This window comes from Hippoglossus hippoglossus, chromosome 17, assembly GCF_009819705.1.
Source record: "Hippoglossus hippoglossus isolate fHipHip1 chromosome 17, fHipHip1.pri, whole genome shotgun sequence".
Lineage (NCBI taxonomy): Eukaryota > Metazoa > Chordata > Actinopteri > Pleuronectiformes > Pleuronectidae > Hippoglossus > Hippoglossus hippoglossus.
Window position 1 is genome coordinate 14,176,680 of NC_047167.1, and position 22,152 is coordinate 14,198,831.

The 22,152-nt window shown below is 40.3% G+C and overlaps 1 protein-coding gene across 12 annotated transcripts in view; it reads left to right on the forward strand.

Moving 5' to 3' along the window:
- arhgap21b (Rho GTPase activating protein 21b) overlaps positions 1–22,152 on the forward strand; it is a 37,368-nt gene that overhangs the window by 7,356 nt on the left and 7,860 nt on the right. For 4 of the 12 annotated variants that reach the window (XM_034614601.1, XM_034614602.1, XM_034614606.1 and 1 more), the window contains exons 3-20: positions 1,872–2,054; positions 2,203–2,224; positions 8,139–8,234; positions 8,609–8,687; positions 8,776–8,830; positions 11,843–11,869; positions 13,049–14,609; positions 17,425–17,571; positions 17,976–18,078; positions 18,227–18,272; positions 18,683–18,808; positions 18,906–19,205; positions 20,317–20,378; positions 20,487–20,632; positions 20,714–20,856; positions 21,570–21,728; positions 21,864–21,942; positions 22,033–22,106. In XM_034614601.1, coding sequence (XP_034470492.1) covers positions 1,872–2,054; positions 2,203–2,224; positions 8,139–8,234; positions 8,609–8,687; positions 8,776–8,830; positions 11,843–11,869; positions 13,049–14,609; positions 17,425–17,571; positions 17,976–18,078; positions 18,227–18,272; positions 18,683–18,808; positions 18,906–19,205; positions 20,317–20,378; positions 20,487–20,632; positions 20,714–20,856; positions 21,570–21,728; positions 21,864–21,942; positions 22,033–22,106 — 3,408 coding nt within the window. Of the gene's footprint in view, positions 1–1,871; positions 2,055–2,202; positions 2,225–8,138; positions 8,235–8,608; positions 8,688–8,775; positions 8,831–11,010; positions 11,709–11,842; positions 11,870–13,048; positions 14,610–17,424; positions 17,572–17,975; positions 18,079–18,226; positions 18,273–18,682; positions 18,809–18,905; positions 19,206–20,316; positions 20,379–20,486; positions 20,633–20,713; positions 20,857–21,569; positions 21,729–21,863; positions 21,943–22,032; positions 22,107–22,152 lie in introns of those variants that run through there. The other 8 variants (XM_034614605.1, XM_034614609.1, XM_034614612.1 and 5 more) reach the window with 5 other exon arrangements.

Below are 22,152 nucleotides of genomic sequence, written 5' to 3' on the forward strand. Positions count from 1 at the left end.
GATAACACTTCTTGGCATGTGTCTGTCAGGAGGTCCACACCCACGTCTGTTGTCCAGATCTAAAGATCAGAGGCTGGGAAACTGCTCCGTGCACTGGCTGCTAAATCAGATCCAGTAGCCTGGGATTGGCTTTCCCTGGAGCCATGAGGAGAGCAATGCAGGCATTTCAAACATCCAGTTCATCTATTGTAATATCACCACAAGCGCTTCTCCGGGTAAAGATTTGCATGTTGACTCGAAGGCAGAGGGCTCATACAGATGCGGACTTCAACATGGAAGTGCTGCTATCAGAGAACAGCCAGAGCTTGGTTATACACACTATAACCTGTTTTGCTAGTTTCATCAAAATACATGCGTGTCAGCTGCACCTGCAGCTCAGTTTCCCAGCAAGCCAAAGTAGGACTGTGGGTCCTTATTCTCTACACTAAGCCCACAAAACTCCGTATGTGTTACTCAGCTTAGGTTGCCACTTAATATATGTTAAGATTCAAGGTGTTTATGTTATTGCTTCTTTCAAAAACGTATGGCTGAAAAGCGGAGAAACTAGGTTGCTAAAAAGCAGCAGAATATTCAGCAAACACACAGTGAAACATGCTTTAACTTGGTACATACCCCCAGGGCACACAATGTATTTCAAAAAGGAAGTGACTAAAAGGCTGAATGTTCATACTGTGAAATGCTCTGAACAATCGAATGGGGTGGTGGTGGTGGTTTTTAAAGTCTCTGAACAAAATGCTGCTCAGGATAGGATGCTGCTCATTCACAACTCCCTGCAACAGCTGGATCAAGTGAGTAGGCTGTTACGATTTGTTTCTTTTTTATTTTAAACAAACAGAGTCAGATATGCAGAGTTTTCTTCACTCCCTCGACTGGAAAAACCTTGTTATCTTAGTCTATTAGTGGTTGTGACATGGTGCAGTTAATTAACTCAGATTTTCTGACATTTTACTCAATATATGTGCCCAGGCAGTGATAGCGCAAATGCATGCTCATCAAATTCCTCACATTGTGGGGGGAAAGTCTATGCTTCGGGGGAGGGGCTGGAGGTTGGGGGTGGTTGTTTGAGACAAGGGAAGGAAACAAAATATTTTTTTAGTGTGGAAATACAAGACTGTATAAAAGAGGTCTTCCTGAAGTTGGTACTGGTACAGGGAATACTATAGGGTGAGATCTGAGTAAAGGGGGGGTTGCTGCACACATGACACCACAAAGGTGTGAGGCTATAAATAGCCAGTAAACACAAGAGTGGGTTTCCAAAGCCCATGCTCTTCTCTCCAGCTGTGAAAATAAGATACCACAACTCAAATGTAAACAGTGGACAGCCAGTAATGGTTTTTTTAAAAAGCAAATTTTCCTCTACAGCAATCATTAACACTTTTTATGTGCAGTTACTCCTCTAAAAAGGTTAATTTGTGGTATTCATAAATTGGTGTAGTTTTTAGTGACATTGTTTTTGGTGTATCATCTGTTTTTCTATTTTTTTTTATTCCATGCTACATCTTTAAATGGACAAATCTGTCTTTGTGTAAATTTTTCTATTCATCCGATAAACTGATGGCCAATGGACTTTTTTAATAGAGCAATTTATATAGCACATTTCTGTCCATAATGACCACTCAGTCTTTTACACTATGAGTCAAATTAAACCATTCCACCACATCACATTTATACAGTGTTTTTATACTTCGTTATATATAGTGCTTGTGCATGACTCATACATCCCACTCATACACTGACGGCACAGCACAGATGATGTCACTGATGACATCGTCAAAGGTCACCCTCCAGCTTGACGTTGTTGTGCTGTGTATCAAAGTCAAATACAGACCACTTAAATTAAAAGTCTTCCTCCTTCTTTCTTTTTTTTGCAGAATGACTGTCCAGACTGGAGAAACATGGCAGATTCTCCCGCAGCACCAAACCCAACCGAGGAGGAGCCATTCTCATGGCCGAGACCTAAAACTGTGCGTTTACGTCGCACTTCCCAAGGCTTCGGCTTCACCCTGCGGCACTTCATTGTTTACCCTCCGGAGTCGACCATGCACTGCTTCCCGGTAAATTTCATTTGAGTTTCATACACCTGAGTATTGTTTGCTTGTCGTGTAAGATAACACTGAGTCAACAAAAAGCCCGATGCCTAATTTCTCTGACCACAAGCAGCAAAGTCACTTGAGTGTTTGTGTTTTTGTTTTTTGTGAACAGGAAGAAGATTATGGCTGCAGAGGTAAGCAGAAAAACTATGCTTTTCTTCTTCCTGCCTGCACTTCAACGCTGCTGAGTCAGAGCAGTGCCTCTGACTTCTAATTACTCTTAATCCAGCCACTCTTTTGGTTCTTTTTGCTTCCTTATGCAATGAAAACAATGTAGCGCCTGTGTGTCACTGACCTTTGTGGAGGCATGAAAGGTTTGGTTAGCACCACCTGTTTCTGTCCTGCACTGACCCTCTACTCCATATTGTTTCACTTTGTTGCTCATGCTGGTTTTCAGTCTCATCATAGAAAGGCTGTCAGAAAGAGATGGCCTCAACGTTTTACTGGGTTGTTTGGGTCTGACCCTATTTCCCCTTGTTAGCCTCAATGCTTGCTGTTCTGTTTTTCTCACTTAATAAGGTAGACACCACATGAAGTTAATGCTGATTTGTTTAAAAACAAAGTGATGGTAATGTATTGGGTTAGTATTGTATCCCTGTGACTTAAGTAAAGTTTTTGTCATTTATTTTTTTATTTTTTTTAAACACAAGCAAAGCTGTGTTTCTTAAAATCTTTTAAAGATCCTGTGGGTAGAAGTAAAGTTAGTTGATTTATCATTATGAGGTAAATGTTGAGTGCACACTGTGATGGCCTATGAATAATGATAACATTGATTTCAATAGGCAATTCTGATCTGCCACAGGGCATTAAATTAGCAGAAAAGAGCTTGATTTAATTTTCGATTTACAGCATAAAGGATGTGCGTCCACCACTGCACAGCCAAAACAGAAAGAGGCTTGTGCTTTTGTTTTCCCCAGTAACTCAGTAGCTTCCGCCAGCCAGTGAATATGGTGGACGATGGAACAACCAAAGAAAGTTTGGAAACTATTTGGCAAAAGAAAAAGGCCCCTTTGTTGGAGGAGGCAAAGTAGGTTAAGACAGAGCGTGAGAAACCAAGGTAAAACAAGAGTGAACCTCGGACAGCCTTTCACTTGACGGAGAGAGCTGCTCTGTAGTCTAGTGACATGTCTTATGCCAAAACATCATAATTTGACTGTTTTTGTCTTGCAAGGCTTCACTCGTATGCAAGAAAGTATACAAAAGCATGATCCAAACTTGATAAACATTAGTTGCCAGACCGACGAAAACCAGAAGACGGGAAATGTCCGCACACCAGTTAATGTTCCCACAAAAGACAACACAACAGTCAGCCTAGCTCAAGTATTTATAACTCATATAACTCATAACTTTAAGACACATTGTGAAGTATAGGCGCACTTTTTTTAGTTTGTCATTTGCCCGTATAAAGAGTAAAACCATATTTGCCACCTATAATAATTCCATCTCTTCATTCATAGATTCATTTTTTATTTGCATCAAATTAATTTAATAGAAGACAAAATCTATGGTCTGTGTTTTTTGTTTTTTTGTAGAAAACTATTGTTTAAATAGATGAAAAAATTTAAAATATATAACTGAACCTATCCTTTTCAACAAAAATTATGTAGCAAAATTGCATTAACTAAAAGTTTTAGATTTTATTTCATGGTATTGCACAATATTGGTGTTATATAAACATATATATTTATATATTGGTTCATGAATTGTTTTGTGCAGCTGATCATGTAGTATGACGTGGAGACAACATTCATTAGGAAGCAGAATGCACGGTCACATGGTCATCTGCACATACCCTCGACACGCGCATGAATTAACTTGCAGTCCTGCACTAATGATAATTGTTGCTCTGATCAAATTAAAATCCTGAATGGCCTGTATGTGATGTATTTACACAATGAATCATGTAGACCTGCACAGACACACACACACACACACAAACAGGCAGTTAAAAATCACTGCATAAACATAGCTCTTTTTCCGTATAGAGACTTTTACAAAAATCTGATGACTTGTGTTTTCTACAGCATTAGTTCATAACCACAGAATAAAATGATATTATCAAGTCTCTGTTCCGGATTTGAACAGTTTCTATGACCCCCTCTGTGATGTCTGCACCAAAAGGGAAATGCTGGAAAGAATACTCAGGCTCCTTGTTAATGTTCAAACTTCAAATTAAATTATAGAGGAGCCAGCTCCCAGTCAGGATTTATGCGCCAAACAAAAAACACTTTGGAAGACCTCGAGCTTTTAGTGTGGAGCTTTGGACTGAGTTGGCAAAGGGAATATTAAAGAATCCTGGGATTTGCATGAACAGTGTTGCACAATATATTGGTACTCAAAGTATTGCAATACCCTTCTGTTTAATGCTGAGTGACACCACATTTTATCAGTATTGTTCCTATGAGTTGCATAGATGTGTGCAGTGTCTGCACAGTTCTCTACTTTTACTACTTGCGGGCATAATGGGCGTGCCAACCGTCTTTAGTACTCATGATGACCGAACAATGGCTGCAAACACAAGTGATAATGCCGACAGTCTATGGCTTGTCGGAAAAGATATTACCTCAAGTAAAATGTAAAATTTCACTACAAAACAGTCACAGCAAGTCCACAGACACAACAATGCTAATCTATGTAGACTGAGAGAGCTTACACGTTCAACCTGGAAAAACATCTCACAGACAAACAAGATTGTTAATGTGATAGATAATTTAATCATGCTAAAGTCAAACTAATTTAAGACAGGAGACTGCAATCCTTTGCAATCATTTTCACACTCATGACATTTACCATAACCTGCAAGCTGCTAAAATAGGGTTTCACAGGTAGGCAGATCAACAACACCATTTATAACTGATCCATTTATACTTTTAAAATATAATTTCATCAATTATTTTTAGAAAATGCTCCCAGTAGAGGGTAGACCAAAGAGGTACATTGGGTCTTATTAAATGCTGTTTAATAAGTGATTTATTCCAAATATAAAGTTAACTGTCAAATTACAAAAAGTCAGATATAGGAGACTGGGAATACTGCATACCATGTAAAAGCTTAAATAACACCATGATCTAGATATTTTCAACAATCCACTTTCAGTGTTAGATTAATCTGAATGATCAGCAGGTGCATTTAGGGTGTGTCCAAATCCACTTATGCCAGTTCAACAGAGGCAAAAAAAATGTTGCCGTGCCAAGTATGTGGTTCCAAAGGGTTGCACATGACATGTAGTAAACTAATCAAGAGTGACGTCTTCCAGTCGCTATGAAAGTCAGGTGTTCTTGCACCTCGACAGGTTCCTGTTATATTTTCAGATTTGCCTCATAGAAAGAGAAAACTATATGGTTCACGTTGTGTATGAACAAATCATTCGATATGTATCAAGCTTAGTGGACACATGCTGTGTATATTACTATCTCGATAAATTACCCTTAAAATATGGCACTACTGACTTCAGACAAGGGTTTTGTTGGTCAAAAGCTCAATCTCGTTATGCTGCCTTTTTTAAAAGGTAATGTGCCAACAATGAACCTACCACACCTTATTTTACAGCCAACAGTTTTTTGCACTCAAGCAAACTGCAGACAAATGACTCGATACACCTCCTTGACAGAGGTCTATGCTCTGCTGACTGCATTTTCTAGTTTTCTTTTTGAGTGAAACTAGAATTGTTTTACATTCCATGTTCTGTCATTGTTATTTCATTGCTTTCCCCAATGTTTTTGGTTAGTGCACCAGTATAGGTATTGAGATATTTAGAAAACTATCATATCAAATAAATAATGTGACTATGTAGGAGCCTGATGACTTCAGTCCATCCTGGCTGTGAGACACATAAATTGAAGATTTAAAATATAAAATACGTAATTAAAAAAAAAAAGGTATCAACTGTATAACCTTGGACAGCTCTATCTGTATTTTACAACCTTTTAGTCTTAGTCATGGGAACAAATTTAGACCTGCGTCTTTGACCATTGACTGCTGGAAAGATCAGTGACGTCACTATGCTGATTGCTCACTGACACAACTAAACGTACAGATGAGGTGTGGTTTTATTTGAAGTAGGCAATATTTGCCAAAACACGAGTTAAAGTATTGAACATTGCATCACAGCAATGGGTGTGCTGCTCTTCTCCCTCCATAGTGCCATGCCACAATCATTTCCCTTATTCTATTACAGTCTTCTGCTTCTTGAGACAAAGCTCCTCTGTCACAAGTCTGGGGTCAAGTTTGGATCCAATTATGATCTAATGTTCCCTCCTCTTGTACCTCAATCACAGCTTTCATTTGGTGGTTCAGTGCTCATTGTTTACATCAAAGTGTAGTTTTGACTTAGATATCCTTCTGCTTTTTCTTTCTCAAACAGTCTTTATAGTGTCTGAGAATAAAAATGATTTACTTCAGGTAGCTTGTATTCTTTACTATGTATTTTTTCCTCCTTTCCCCAAGTGGTTAAAATGGTGCAAATGACACCTGGCAATGTTTTTGAAATTTTTTTTTGAAATGAACACAGACACATTTTTTGTGTCTCTGTACTAAAGTTAAAAAATCATATTGATCTTCACATTAAACTTTTGGTTATACAGAAAACAAAATGAATTTTCTAAAATTGTGCGAGCATTAAAAAAAAGTTGGGTGTCAACAATACTATTTCTGATTTACTGTTTTGTTGGTGCTTAAAAGTGTTAAGAATGAAGACATTTTTTATTGCCTTAAGCAGTTATGTAGAGCACAGACATATTTAGACAAAGCACCATTGTATATGATTTACAGTTATTGCCTGTTAGGTTAATAGTCTATATTGATAGGTCAATCAATTAATTATATGTATTATATTGCTATTGATGAAATCTATATTGAGATAATTGCCCAGCAATTACTCTGCCATACTTTAAACGTATATGGTGAAATAGTTCCATTGTGATAATGGAGATGTAGCCCCACTGTATACCACCAGAGGGAGTCTGTCTTGGGGACTCCTGTTGCAGTGTTACATAATGTGAGTCCGCAGAAGGTGATTCTGCATGAGTAATCTCAAATGTGGAAGAGAGAAAAATGGAATCCGAAGTATTTGTGAGTTAAATTAAATCAAATGTATTGGCTGAAGAGATTAATTGCATTTTGATTAACTCAATTTGCCTGCATTCCAGTTTGTATTGTCCAATCACATTAAGAACACAAAACTTTTAGAAATAATCTTGTGGTATTGTTACACATGGCAAAAGAAACATGTTTAGAACATTTAACCTCTTTATTGGCAAGGCTGGTATTTTTTAAAACAACTTGTACAAGATTTTTCTGGCCACTGTAGTTTGTAAGCCATCGTGCACTGACTCACTACCAGAATGTTAACTACACGGGGAAGAAGTTCAGCTGCTCTTTGGCTGCACCCAGAGCTATTTCTCACTTTATAAGGAAAGAGTGGGAGTTGTGCAGCTGAGCACACTGTCACTCTACCTTCTCTTAGCCTCTCTTTCTCTCACACCCTCCCTCTTTCTTTTCTCTCCTCCTTCTCTTCTGCAGCCGCGCAGCTGCTAGGAGACTGGAGCAGCATGAGCAAACAGGTTTTCCTCTATTAAGCTGCTTTTATCCACTTCTCTAAAAGCATGCAAGTCCCCCATAGAGATTTGTTTTTTCACTGAACCAATTAATGATCACGACTATTGAAAGCTGTTGAACTGTTGGCATACGTTGGTCAGAACACATCCTGTGGTGCTCTCATAATGTTGATTCACATACCTCCAAATTTTAGGAGAAAACACCCACTTTCTGTCTCATTCTCATACACAGTCATTCTCCTCTGTCACCTAAATGTCATGAAGCAATTTACTGCCCAGTCTGTTACTCAGTGGTAGGTCTGGGAGTTGTTGTTTCAAGTTCAGCCTTTCAAGTGAGAGCTTGTAAATGAACCTAGAGTAGAGCACTGCTTGTAACTCGGTAGCAAAACCTGATGAAAATGCATATTTAAAAAAAGCACAATAAAGCTGACCTACATTGCATTTTATATGCTGTTATGTGTCCACTCATTTCTACCTTTCTCTCTACTAGCACCAGGGAGACAGCGGAACAGGCTGGAACCGATGGACACCATCTTCGTCAAGCAAGTCAAAGAAGGTGGTCCTGCTCACGGAGCTGGGCTTTGCACAGGTAATAATCAATGATTGATATAATCAGTCTCCTCTACTCACCGAGACATCCTAGAGATTGATTGGGAGTGCAATTACTTGGTCGTGACATTTCAAAAATAAAGGTCCTGTAAATCTGTAATGGATAAACAGAGCAGGGGACTTATATTAATTAATTATAGTGTACAATTTAGCTAATAATGAATTATGTAGAATCTCTCTCTATATATATATATAAATATATAAATCTATACATAAAACAGATGTTTTTACACATGCATGTAATGATAACTGTGATAACTTCTTCTACGATCCTGAACGTTTCCATCAGCCCTCTTTGCTTAATGGTCTTTTATTACCACTGTTGTCATTCCTTTTGTTTTCATTGCCTGTTAGGTGATCGCTTAGTGAAGGTGAATGGGGCAAGCATAATTGGGAAAGCCTATTGTGAGGTTATATCCTTAATCCAAGACAGGTGAGATATAATATACATTTTTGTATTTTAATTTTGGTTAGTTAATGTATTTTCCAGAGGGTAAGCTTATTTTTTTCTTCCCCAACAGTGGTGACTTTCTTGAACTTTGTGTGATGCCAAAAGATGAGGATATACTTCAGCTGGTAAGTTTTTCTTTACCATTCAATTTTTATAAATGGGATTAAATTAGGCTTTTATTCCACATTTTTTTATGCTTGTCCTTTAACAAATAACTGAAATTGATCTGTTTCTCAAGCCCCAAATTGTCGTATCTCAGAGAGCTGCTCTACTTTAAGGTGTTCATATTAGGACAGTAGTCATATGATGCAGGTAGTTTTCCTATCCCATCAGAGCTCACTATCTAGGCCTCCTAATCAGGCCAGAGAAGTGTTTCTGTCCTCCACCAACTGATACTGACACTGCTGCTGAAATGGACTATGTGCAGTGGTAGAGAAAGAACTGCTTGTATTTCATTATACAGACATATTATCATAATGTAATATACACAACCCCATCCTTAAAGGTTATATGTTTTGACGAGCAAAAGGGACAAAGTTATTGAATTATGCACAAAAAAAAAAATTCTCCTAAGTCAACTCTGTGTGGAATAGACCTACATTTTATAGCTGAATATAATAAAAGTTTTTGTGCTCTTTATTTTGGCTGTGCTTTCAAGTCCTTAACGACAGCTGAGGCAACATGGATCACTGCCATAAATGCTGATGAACATGTGAGAGGCTCTGTGGTTTTTACCTGCAGCAGATTACCACAATCAAAAGAAGCAAAACAGTTTGAAGGGAGTCAGATTTGTGCGCTCATTAATATTTGCATGTGTTTGATTTGTGGGTGTGTTTTCAGGGATGTACAATAAGTTTGGTTGAACAACCAGCCTAAATTGACCCCCCCTGTACACAAAAAAAAAGCCAGGAATGCAGACAATATGTTTTGGGCACTTCAGGAACACCGTTTTCTGTGGGAGAGATTGACTCCGATTGCTGAGGACTTTCTAATATTTATGACACACTAAAGGAAAGGGGAAATCCCAAAAAGGGAAAAGAAAGGGGAAAGAAAGGGGAAACTCAACCAGGAAATGAATTGACTTAGCAAAAATTCATATGACAGACTAAAGGAAAGGGGAAAACCCCAAAAGTTAAAACAATGGAAACTCAACCAGCATATTAAGTGGATGAGGGATTTATTTTCTTTTGAGGAAATGTTTGACATTGTGTAGTAATGCTTCATTTCCTGTTGCAGCACTCGCACATACAGCAAGTTTGACTTCTAAAGCGACGGCAAAGGCACCAACCAATCTAAAAATAGCTTAAGATATGCACATATAATACATGAAGTTAAATTATTAAGATATGGGTTGTAGATTATTCATCAGAAAAATAAATAATAAAAAAGATAAATGTAAGAAATAAAGTCAAGAAAAAATATTTTAGCGCAGTTATGTTACAATAAACATTTCCTATGATTTAGACTTTTATTATATACCTTAATTAAAGTTAAGTGTTAAATTACAAATAGCAAGGTTTATCCCTACTACTGAAAATTCAGGTATCCCTAGTCTAAATTGGCTTAATATATTAGCTTTGTCTTTTCTTGTCCAAACCTCTTCTAAAATATTGTGAATAATACATGTCCCCAAAACTGTATCATATAAGTCTTCGTACCGGTCGTCACTGTAGAGCTCATCATTAACCATTAATGCAGGCAGGTTTTGGCAGCTGGCAGCACATTCAGGACTAAGTGAAGGTGCACTCATCTGTTTCCATATCTATAGTAAATCACAGTAAGTGCTTTGTCATGATGCTCAGGAATCTGCTCCCATGGGCTTCTTGTTATCTGACAGCCTGTTTATGAATTGTATAATGAAAGAGCCGAGATGTTTGCTTCACCTGAAACATTCCCTTGTGGACTCTTTATTGCTGCACTGAATCTTCATAATTAACTAGATAGGTATTTCATTTAAACATTCAGTGTGGCCTGCAGAATTGTAATTTCAATGGCTATGTTTAAGCAGCATATCCATCTACAATATGCAAGCATGTCTTTTATTTAAAACATGGTGTCAATGATTGTTATACACTATTAAGATATATCCTTCGACCATGCGCCAATTTAAATGAGGAATTTAATAATAATAACAGAAAAATAAAATATTTTTAACATCCACTTCTACATCTGTTATGAGATAATTTTCTCACAACCAATTGACTGTTGCTCCACCTCTCCTCCCCATTAGGTCCACCCTCTCTGTGACTCAGTTTTCCCCCTCGGTACCAAAACCATTTTAATCTTACAAGTGTATTGTGATACAGTAAATGGCCAGAGGCTGCACAAAAATATCTTTTTAATGTAGGCAGGCAGAATAATGAAGGCTGGAAGAACAACGGGATTATCAGAGATGCAAGCAGGATGACTTTCACTGTAGGAGGCAGCAAGCACTGACTGCTTGGAGACAGGCTGCAGTTGCTTAGCAAAGAGACGGAGAGCGTGTGCATTCAAGGAGCAGAAGAGGGAGGTAACTGTACATGAGGAAAGCGGAGAAAATACTGAGCAGGGAGAGAGGAGGGAACAGTATGAAGGATGAAATAAAACCAGTAGATAAAATTAGCTGACCGCCCTGTGCTTTGAACAGGTTGATGGTGACGGGGAAAAAAAAAAAAGAGAGGAGGAAGGAGTGGGAGGGGGAGCTGTACCATCACAGCTGAATGTATAATCAGCAGCTGCTGCTTCTGTCATGTGAGCAATAGCAGAGGGAGGGAGAGAGACATAGACTGGAGGCACCTTGTTCAGTTAGCGTAATATTCTGGTTGAAGATGGATTGAACCATGGAGATATAACAGCAGAAGGAAGGGCGAGCTTCTGCTCCTGCCACCTCACCCAGGACTGACTGGCACAGGCAGGTCGTAACGTGGCAACCCCTGTTACATCTTTGCTTCTTCATCCCTCCGCTGCTGCTGCTGCAGCTCTAGTATATTTTTAGCATGTCAAGCACAGGCATTGCTATGGCTGGTAAATGCTCTCTTCTCTCCAAATCTGTTTTGTCTTTTGTATTGAGTGCATTTTGCTCTGTTGGCATCTTTTTCTCATCCACCCTCTTTCCCTTGATTTCTTAATGCTCTTGTTTTCACATGCTGTATCGGTAGCCTTTTTCTTGGGATTCTACTAATCTGGTAAGCGCACAGCAGACTGAGCTGCCACTTCACGTTGACACGTCATGCCTTGCCATCTCATTTTCCATATGTCATGCATGACAGCAACGTCGTTACAGGATGTAGTCTTCAGGTTTTGCATTATTGCTTTTTAGTTTCCTTGGATGATTGTTTGATGGTCATCTCTGTGTTGCTGAATCAAATGTGCACACAGAAATGGCCGATGTACCGTGCCTGCAGTACCTGTTAGATTGAGCACTCGAGCTGGCATCCAGCTGGCATCTCAGTGAAACCTCGCCTTCTTTATCCTCCATGCCATATTTCATTAGTGTGATAAAGGACAGTGACCTCTGAACTCTCCTGTACACTCATGCTTACAAAGGGAGGAACAGCGACTGGTACTGATTGCTGGTGTACACATAGTTTTATATAAGATCGTAATTTGACACCAGCTTGTAGTAGGTTCAAAGTCCTCATACCGTTACACGGCCCATGCTTTCTTGCAGGCACAATATGTTTTGATTAAAGCAGATTAATGTAATGTGTCTTACAAACACATCTGTTATGTGTCGGAAGAAGCTAGTTTTGTACTTCAACATTAGGCTTCATTAGGCCTGAGGTGGGAAAATGATCTGTCCATTTTTACATAGTTTTATTTAATCACGTTTGTTCAAATATGTAGATTGCTGGCTACTTGATTACCTCATCTAAATTGTGTACAAATATACACCATTACACATTTATTGTATGGTGTTTGCAGTTGTTTTTATTACTTCATATTGAAAATCACCATTGTTGCATTGCAACAGATAATTGTTTGGAGATCAAATGTAGCAATATGAGAGAAAGACTGCTGTACCCTAAACATCTTGTATGAAGCACCATCTTAAGTCTCTGAGTGAAAAATATGTTTTGCTTTGGTTATATAGTGTACTGTCATCTGCCATACAGCCGTGAACATTACCATACGAACTCTAAATAAGGAGCAGATGAAGTCCACTGACACCCCTGAACTGCTAACGCCTCCACACACTCATACTGCAACACACACTGCCCACACACATGCATCCAGTAACATTTGTAATATCTTGCCTGACTTCTCTGTAAAAATCTAGTAGCACAATGTTGAATTTTAAACACACTTGCAAATGCAGTTTGTACTATATCTGTTCTAACACTGCTTTGTTGCTCTGTCTTTAGGCCTACTCCCAGGATGCCTACATCCGTGGCCAAAGCAACTACAGCGGAAATGCCTGTCACATTCCTGACCCACCCCCAGTATGCTACCCCAGAGTAGACTGTAAGCCTACGGGCATGGCCCAGGCGACAGACACAGCGGGGCAGGTCTGCCGAGGGCCAACAGCACCTCCTGACCATGGATACCGCAAGGAGATCACCGTGCCCCCATCTCCTCCTCCTCCTCAATCTTATCCAAAAAGCCAGATGGCAGTTTGCATGCGCAACGACAGTGTGAGGACTGTGGTGGTTCCTCCTGATGCAGCCCACATGGTGCGCAAGGGTCCAGTTCACAGGATAGATTTCATGGATCCTGTCTTTGTCAGAGGGAGGCCCGGGTCACTGGCTCAGTATCCTCACCACCGAAAGGCTGATGTCTATCCCAGTGGTCCAGGAATGGTTCCATATGGAGGTCAGGTACCTCACTACCCAGGCAACCATCAAAACATTGATTGGCGCACTTACCAGACATACAGGGAGTACATTGACAACAAAGGAATCCATTCCCATGGTAGCCGGACTATCCAGGAGAGGCTTGACAGTTTGCGAGCTGCCAATCAGACCAGCTTTGGTGCTACTCATCACATTCCCCGAGGAGACTGGGTCCCTAAGGGGATACGACGGAGGAGTACCTCCCATGAACGGTCATACCAAGGACCTCCACCCCACTTTCAGATTGCCCCACGCAGTGCCTCGCAGGACCGCGTGAGCAGTGCAGAGAGGATGGGCCATGCCAGGAACTGGCCCCCTCGAAGCGTATCCCAAGATGGCCTTGTGCACAAAGCTCGGGCACACTCCACAGACTATGTTGACCCTGCAGAGCTGGTTCGACACAGTGAGAGGAGAGGAGGGTATGTAAGGGCAGAACAAGGTACGAGGCCCAGCAGGCAGTCTATCCCTAGACATGCCATGCTCCACAGGCCTTCTGTTGGATACAGTGGTGGCATGAGGGGGGCACCCAACCCTGTTCTCTACTCTAAAGGACCAGACTCTCTTCAGACCCGCTCCTCACCCATGCTCTCAGACAGACCCTCACATTTTGGAAAGAGCACAAGTGCTGAACATTCTTTTGCTGACCAAAGAGTTCCAGTCAAAGGAAACCATTCAGGCCGCACTACCCAAAGCAGGATACGGGCTGAAAGCATGCAGCCTGTTGAGGCAGGCAGAGACGCAACATTGGTAGGACACAGGTCTTCTTCTACCCCAAAACAGATGCCTCAGAGGCCTAGCATCCTCAAACCTCCCCACCCAGACCCCCGGAGTCAGGTGAATGGGCGAAGCCCAACAGAGGCCGAAGTGGTTCTGAGGGAGAAGCCCCCCCCTGGAAAGAACCCCAGTCCTCTTCGACACCCTTCCTACATTCTGGCTGTAAACGATGACGGAGCAGATTCCACAGCAGATGTGGCGGCATGCTGGCTTCCCAATGATGCACGTCGAGAAATACACATGCGCCGCCTTGGGGAACAATGTCACACCTCCTGTTCTAGCAACCTGGATGAGTCTCTGGACTCCATTCCATTCATCGGTAAGAGAATTGTCAGTTGTAAGCCTCGACAGCCCACGTTGTCATGGCGACTACCACAGGCAGTAGTAACATGAGGCAGGCTGGCAGAGCTGATACTGTAGCTAATTAAAGGGCTTTAACCATAGATGCTAATAGAAATCAGTTTAAAATAGAAGGATGAGAGACTGAGTGTGGAGCCTGCAGACCTTTGTCGTTGAATTGATAATCTGATTTAGCGTATCATTGTTCTGTGTATATAGAGCTGTGGAGATGTTCACAAATTAATTAATCTTCCTGGGAAGATGATATTAATCAGGTTTTTGTTGCATTCAGAGAGGGTTTGCAGGATATTTGGCTGAACTGGGGTGGAGAGGATGGCTTAAGCCTTTTGAAATAATTTAATTTCTCTTCTTAATACTTTGTTTTCTTGTATGTTCTTTCCTTTGGTTGCATTATACTTCAGCAGTCCTGTAAGATTAAACCATTCTCGACAACAACTGTCTTACCATTAACATGTGTTAACATGTGTTTCAAAGAAAGCGTTAACTCGTGGACTTTGAGAGGGTTTCAGAAAGTTTCAGTATCAGGTTTTGTAAGTGGCACCAAACACATTTCTTAGTGTGGTTTGAATTTTTACTGAGTATTTAGTCCTGTTTTAGAGAATCTGTTGTAATCAGATCAGCAGTGAGAAAATATCTAAAATTTATAGCTACTCTGTGTGTTTACTTGTGTGCTTTGATGAGAACATTGCTAAAGTTACATTGCTGTAGGCAAGACTGTCAAGCAATGGGGGCTTTTAGATTTCTTAAAGCTTCTTTTAAATCTTCTGTTTCTTATCGCTCTCCATTTGCATCTCCTCATATATGTATCGGGTACGTTTAGGTGTGTGTCAGTCATAAAACAAAGGCTCTGTAAAAATGGATATCATGTTGTTCTTGGTTAGTTTTTGCCAAATCCAATACAATTGATGTAAATGGGGACTCCTTCTTCAAATGTCAAAAAAACCCTGCCTCCATTATGCTCCTGATGTGTCATCCAAGTGTTCGTAAGCCCCGGAATTCATCTGAGATACTCACGAGTTCCGAGATACTTGCAAGTTCTCGTTATAGCTGAAGTTACTGCAGTATTCACAAGTTCTAGAAGACAACACCACAATGGGAATAGAAATCATAAAAAGATGCCAACACTTAACACCCCTAAATTTGTGATCAAGTTTGTGGTCTTACATTTTGAAACATGACAAGTTTCAAGTTGGATGGACAGTTTTTCAAGTATCAGTGAGGTGACCGACAGTGTTTCCGCTGTTCGTTAGCGGCCTGTGTAATGTTGCTGTGTAGAAGACAGTCCAGGTGCAGACAAAGCAGGCAGTGACAGTGGCAGCTACACAACACCACCATTCTGGGACTGGTGCCCTGGCTCAGGAGAACAGTGCCCTGATTGAGCAGTTTGCTGGACCTCCATCAATGACCTGTTTGAAAGGCCACTGCGGTGTGAGTCGAGTGAGGTCATTTGGTCATACAAACCAAATTATCATTTTATTTAGCTAATCTACAAACATCGTTTATCTTGCATCTTAGTTAGATGGCAATGATTTGTATTTTTCACTCTGCACCTTGAATTTGGCCCTTCATTAGTTAGAGCAGACTTTTATAGCTATTCAATCTCATTTTAGATTCATTTTGTGAAACCTTTTATTAGCCATTTCTTAAGGAGAATATTAAATGTTATACAGTCAGATGATCATATCTGACTGTAGATATTTTATTTATCTATTTTTTAAGTAATTTTTAGTAACAGTTGACAAGCAGAACTTAGTATCATCAGGCCTTTTAGGGATATGGTGACATCCTTTTCCTTTGCCCCGTTTCAAAGTTGGGTACAGGCTGCAACTAGGACAGTTACTTTTAAATTTAGCTCCACAAGCCCCTTGGCTGCAGAGAGCAGCTTTGTACTCTGAGTTCTTTCAGAATTGGAAGTGCCAGGAGTGGGTGGTACTCAAGAGTGAAGAACTTCCTTCTCTCTAAAAAAATAAATCATGTCAGAAGAAGATCTGATCCCACTCTCAGCTGTATTTTGCCACGGGAGTCACAGAAATGCTGTTCTTAAAAGTCTCCCATTGTGGATAGATGACGTTTTTTAAAATTGTTTATATAGAAATGTCCTTGTCTAACAGGCCTGTGTTTTTTTTTTCTCCTAATGAGATACTGAATATTGACAAAACAGCATATCCAAAAGCCACCTTACACAAATGTATTCTAAGTCGTTTTGAGACATGACCTCTGGAGGAAGTCCGGAGATTTGGGTCCGGACTTTGGCTGAAGTTTGCTTTCACACATGCACAATGCAGCAGGAGATTCTCCTCTCAGACGCATTTACAACAACACAGAAATCTGTAGAGAGTTTAGGTGAGGCTGGATATAACGTATAAATTCTGCTGCGAAGATCACATGTTTTTGTTTATAACATAGACACAGGCATCGGCTCTAATCACCAAAAGCCCTCTTGACCTGTCAGTGTCTTCTACGTATATGGCACTGCTTTTTCATCCTGACATATTAGTTTTCTTTTTGTTTGTTTGTTTTTTAATTTTTGCATTGTTACAAACATCGTAGTGATTCCTTACCAGGGATTATTATACTCAGGAACTGGCTGGAGAATGGTTTCAGAATATCTGGAGGCTCTCACTCAGACATTTGCGTTCACACATACAACCCCTCTGGAGAATGTCCAGAGGATCACTGGAGTTCAGTGCATGTCTGAAAGCAGCTATAGTTACATCTTTGACAAAAGCTGGAGATCATCTCTGTGCTCACACTGAATGTTTTCTTTTCATCAGATGAGCCAGTCAGCCCCAGTGTCGACCGAGAGGCCACTCCGATCCCACCCTCCGCTGTGATATCTGTTGCACAGTCCATAACTACAGGTCCCTCCAGTCCAGGCTCGCCTTGTCCTACCATTCGACGTCAACTATCACATGACCAAGGTGAAAATAAGTGTTAGTTTGGCTTTGTGAAAGAGATGTGAGTAATGGCTTGGCATAAAGAAAACACAGGATACATCACAGAAGTTTGTTTTATTTTTTTCCCCTTGAAATTACCTTACCAAGTTCACACTAAATCATATCGGATTGATGAATTAATCAGCTAATAATTTTAACTGTAGCTTACATAACTTATGTAATTTTGAAATTTAGTTATTTAGGCATACCCACCTTCACAAGCTCAGTAAATGCAGATGAATCATCTTAACTCATCATATGGTGTTGTTTTTGAAATATTACATTTTCAAAATTTTTCCTGTAGACCATATCTTATGGTGACCCCCATTTACCCTCATAACTTGGGTTATCCATTTTATATATATGTTTTTTTTCCCCTCCCTTTACAGAGTCCCTGAGAAGTGCTTTGCAGGAATCTGAAACAGCCAGCAAAACGGAGCGGTCCAAATCCTACGATGAGGGTCTAGATAACTACCAAGAGGAGGGTAGAGGGTGAGTGCATACCACTATTAAATCACTGCTCCCTCCCTCATTCTTTTTTTTTAAACCTTTAAAAAAAATGTTTTATTTGGTTATGAATCTTTCTGCCATTGTCTCTGACTTGAAATAACTTGTCTCTGTTGTTCTTTCACATCTTAAGGAGATCTTCCAGTAAGCACATGCCCAGTCTCAAGGGCTTAAGAAAGGTGAGACACTAACGGCTTTTACACAACATGCCAACTTTTATTATTCAATTATTGAGTTCTGTATTCATGTGTATTTAGCCTTTTTTGTTTTATTTTTTGTAATTCATGATGGTGACTATTTTACATGGCATTGAAATGTATCTAGGTTGACTAAATAACAATCGCTTCACGTGTGCAAATGTCTTCATAATTTACAAACAATCTGAATTTAATTAAACCTCTCACATTTACCTTCACTCCTTGGGAAGCGTTTTGAGACACAAATATAAATAGATACTGTGATGTCTTGATGCCCATGTAACCATGACTTCACTAGGTGACACTCTGCTTTGTTTCTCCTCCTCCCCACTTTTCGTGGCACCTTCTTCTGTCAGCTAATGAGACAAAATATCATGTATTCATATTTACAGGCTCTTGATGGACATAAATCATCTGGGGATTCAGGATCTCGACGGGATTCCTCATCAGAAATCTTTGCTGATTCCTCCAAAGAAGGGTTGCTCAACTTAAGGCAGTTTAGTACTGATAAAAACAAGGTATGCATTTACAGTCACACCTTCATTTAAGAGCCACATATATCACTACTCTTTTGATGTGTAAGTATTTATATTCCCCCGTCTCTTGTCTCTGTAGCGTGTCAGTGGAGGAATGAGATCATGGAAGCAGATGTATGGTGTTTTACAAGGTCACAACTTGACCCTCTACAAAGACAGGAAAGATGCGCTCTCTCATGTGTCGACACAATCTGAAGAGGACCCGCTACGAATCAGCATCAAGGCCTGTCTGATTGACATCTCCTATAGCGATACGAGACGTAAGAACGTGCTGCGACTAACCACCTCAGACTGCGAGTATTTGTTCCAGGCTGAAGGGAGGGACGCTATGCTGTCCTGGATCAGAGTCATTCAAGAAAATAGCAACCCGGATGAAGAGGTGAGTTCTACTTGGCCTAATTTTGTGTGCCGTTCAGCCACGAAAAGATGGGCACACTGCACGACAGTCCTAAATGCTTCATCATTCCAACTGATAAACTGTCATCAGGGCCGAGCCTAGCACTTGCAGTCAGTTACAGGAAAAACAAGCAACTTTAAACAAGACTCCAATTTAGATTTGAAAGGAAAAGACAGGCACACCCATCAGGTTAACAACAAAGGGAATGAAATACAATGAATGTGGGAGTGAGGTGGAGAGGATTACAGCCTTTATTCATAAAATACCTGGCAAACGCTAAAATAAGGTGTAACTGGGAACTTGTTCTACTCCAGGAGAACATAAAAAATGGGTGGCACTTATTGGTGTGTTAATAAGAGAGCCAATCAGAAAGCTTCATTTCAGCCAGACCCCATTAACTGACATCATCTGGCAAAAATGTATTCTGGTTTCCGAGATGGAGGCCAGGCAGCACATGTTCAGGGAGGATCAGAAATGTTTTGGAAAACATATGAAGATAGATGTAGTTAAATTACTGTATGCGAATGCCAACATAAGCCATGTTGGCTGATTTAAAAGCATTAAATCCATAAAGCTGGGGTCTATTTAAACTAGACTTGAACTCAGTAGAGTGCATACCTCCACCAAGGCCCTACAGTTGCCTTATTTGGATCTCCTCCAAATTGCAACACTCACAAATATCAGTCCCTAAAATATGTGTTTTCCATCCAGATCTATGAATTATTTTGAGAAAACGACAAATTTGAAAAAAAAGTGTGTTGTGAAAGAAATTCCTGGATCTGCCCCCTGATCCAGATCTGCAGCAACATCTAAAGTGGCTTTAAGTAGATTTTGCTTAATCCCTCTATGACAGATGGACAGAAGTATGCAGATTAAAACATGAACTCCTTGGCAGAGGTTATAAAAGGCACCTGGCAGGATATCTGTATGCCCGTTATATGGAAGAATATGAGACTTAACATCAGGCATTGCTGTGATAGTACTAATGAAATGGTATGAAAAGAAAAAAAAAGGACCAAAGCGATTAAAGCGACCAAATTTATCATGATCTATTTTTTCAGACTTTCATAACTGCATTTCTATGGTATTACAGAATGCTGCTGTCACAAGCCAGGACTTGATCAGTCGAAAGATCAAAGAATACAACTTGATGAGGTAAGCAGGTATCCACATTTCCCCCCTTGGCTCATAGATATTTCTATGCCAACCTGAATGTTGACATTTGTCTATATGTTTTTTTTTTTTGCCATTTGTGTTGATCAGTGCGCCCAGCAGCAGATCTGAACCTTCCCCCAAAAGCTCCCGTCAGTCCCTCAGCATCAAACAAGCTTTCATGGGAGGGAAAACAGAAGGCAAGAGCCACAGCCCCCATTCACCCAAAACAGGAGAGGAGCGAAGGGCGCTGAAAGGTAAACAATGGCTCCTTTTGGTCTAGTAAGAGAGAATTTCTAATCTCATCGGGCTAATTTATGTAATGTATAAATGTGTAGATGACTCCAGTCCACCGAGGGACAGAGCTGCTTGGAAAATCGGTATCGCAGGAATCATGAGGAAGCCATTTGAAAAAAAGACTCCTGCTGGGGTCACATTCGGGGTGCGGCTTGATGACTGTCCAGCTGCACTGACTAACAGGGTGAGTCTCTGTCTCTTTTTACTAGTGCAGGGCCTGTTTTGAAATGGCTTGTCCTGTGGTATTGCCGGTTGCAGCTTTCTGAAACTGTAAAAATTACCTGCGGTAATTCAGCCGCAGCAAGTAAAGACCTGCCTCTGAACTGCACCTGTTCATTCAAAGTTCGGTAAAGCTTGACTCAGTATGCAGACCTCTGAACTGGAGAATCAGTAGTCATTGCCGTGAGCATGCTGTTGTCATGATAGACAACGTCACTTAAGTAGACGAGTCCCAGACGCTGCTACTACAAACTAAAACACACACATTAATAATATATGTCCAAATCACACCAATTTTAACATTGCACTTCTTTGCGCCCTTCACAATAAACATGTGTGAAGATGAGAAGAACAGTTTTCAAGATATGGGAGCTGTACACAGACAGATAGACAGAGAGAGATAATTAGTAGATTGATAAGATGGAAATGTTTTTAAGAACATGCTGTGTAGTTCAGCATTCAGATGATGTGATGCTTCCAAACACGTGTAATACCTATTTCAGCCACAGTGGTTGTCAAATCATGCTAGGGTACGTCACTTTGACTGTAGGAGACATTGATGTGTAGGACACATAACTTCATGCGCTTCACATCAGCTCTTATTCACACTGTATGTAGGTTTATGTTTAGATTTGACACGGAGAAGAAGTTGTGTAACTCGTGCTGTGCTGTGTACAGTTTGTTCCTCTGATCGTGGAGGTGTGCTGCAACGTGGTGGAGGAGCGAGGTCTGGAGTACACAGGGATCTACAGAGTCCCTGGGAACAACGCTGCCATCTCCAGCATGCAGGAGGAGCTCAACAGCAAAGGCATGAATGACATCGACGTCCAGGAAGATGTGAGTGACTGACAGTCCGGATGTTAAATACAGAGTTCCACTTTCCTGACTGACAACAACCTCTTAGCAGTTATTGATTTGTGCTGTAAGGACTGCTTCAACATAACGGCATCTCCTTCTTTTGTATCTCGACAGAAATGGCGGGACCTCAATGTCATCAGTAGTTTGCTAAAGTCCTTTTTCCGAAAACTTCCAGACCCTCTGTTTACAAATGGTAGGATGTAATTGTAATCTTGCTGAAATTTATAACAACAAAATCCCCAACAAATCCCTGGATATTGATTTCTTATGATCTGTTCGACAGAGAAATATGGTGATTTTATCGAAGCCAACAGAGCAGAAGACTCGGTGGAGAGGTTAAAAGAGCTCAAGAGGCTGGTGAGTGAAAATCTAATCTGGTATTTATTTGAGTAGTATTACAATT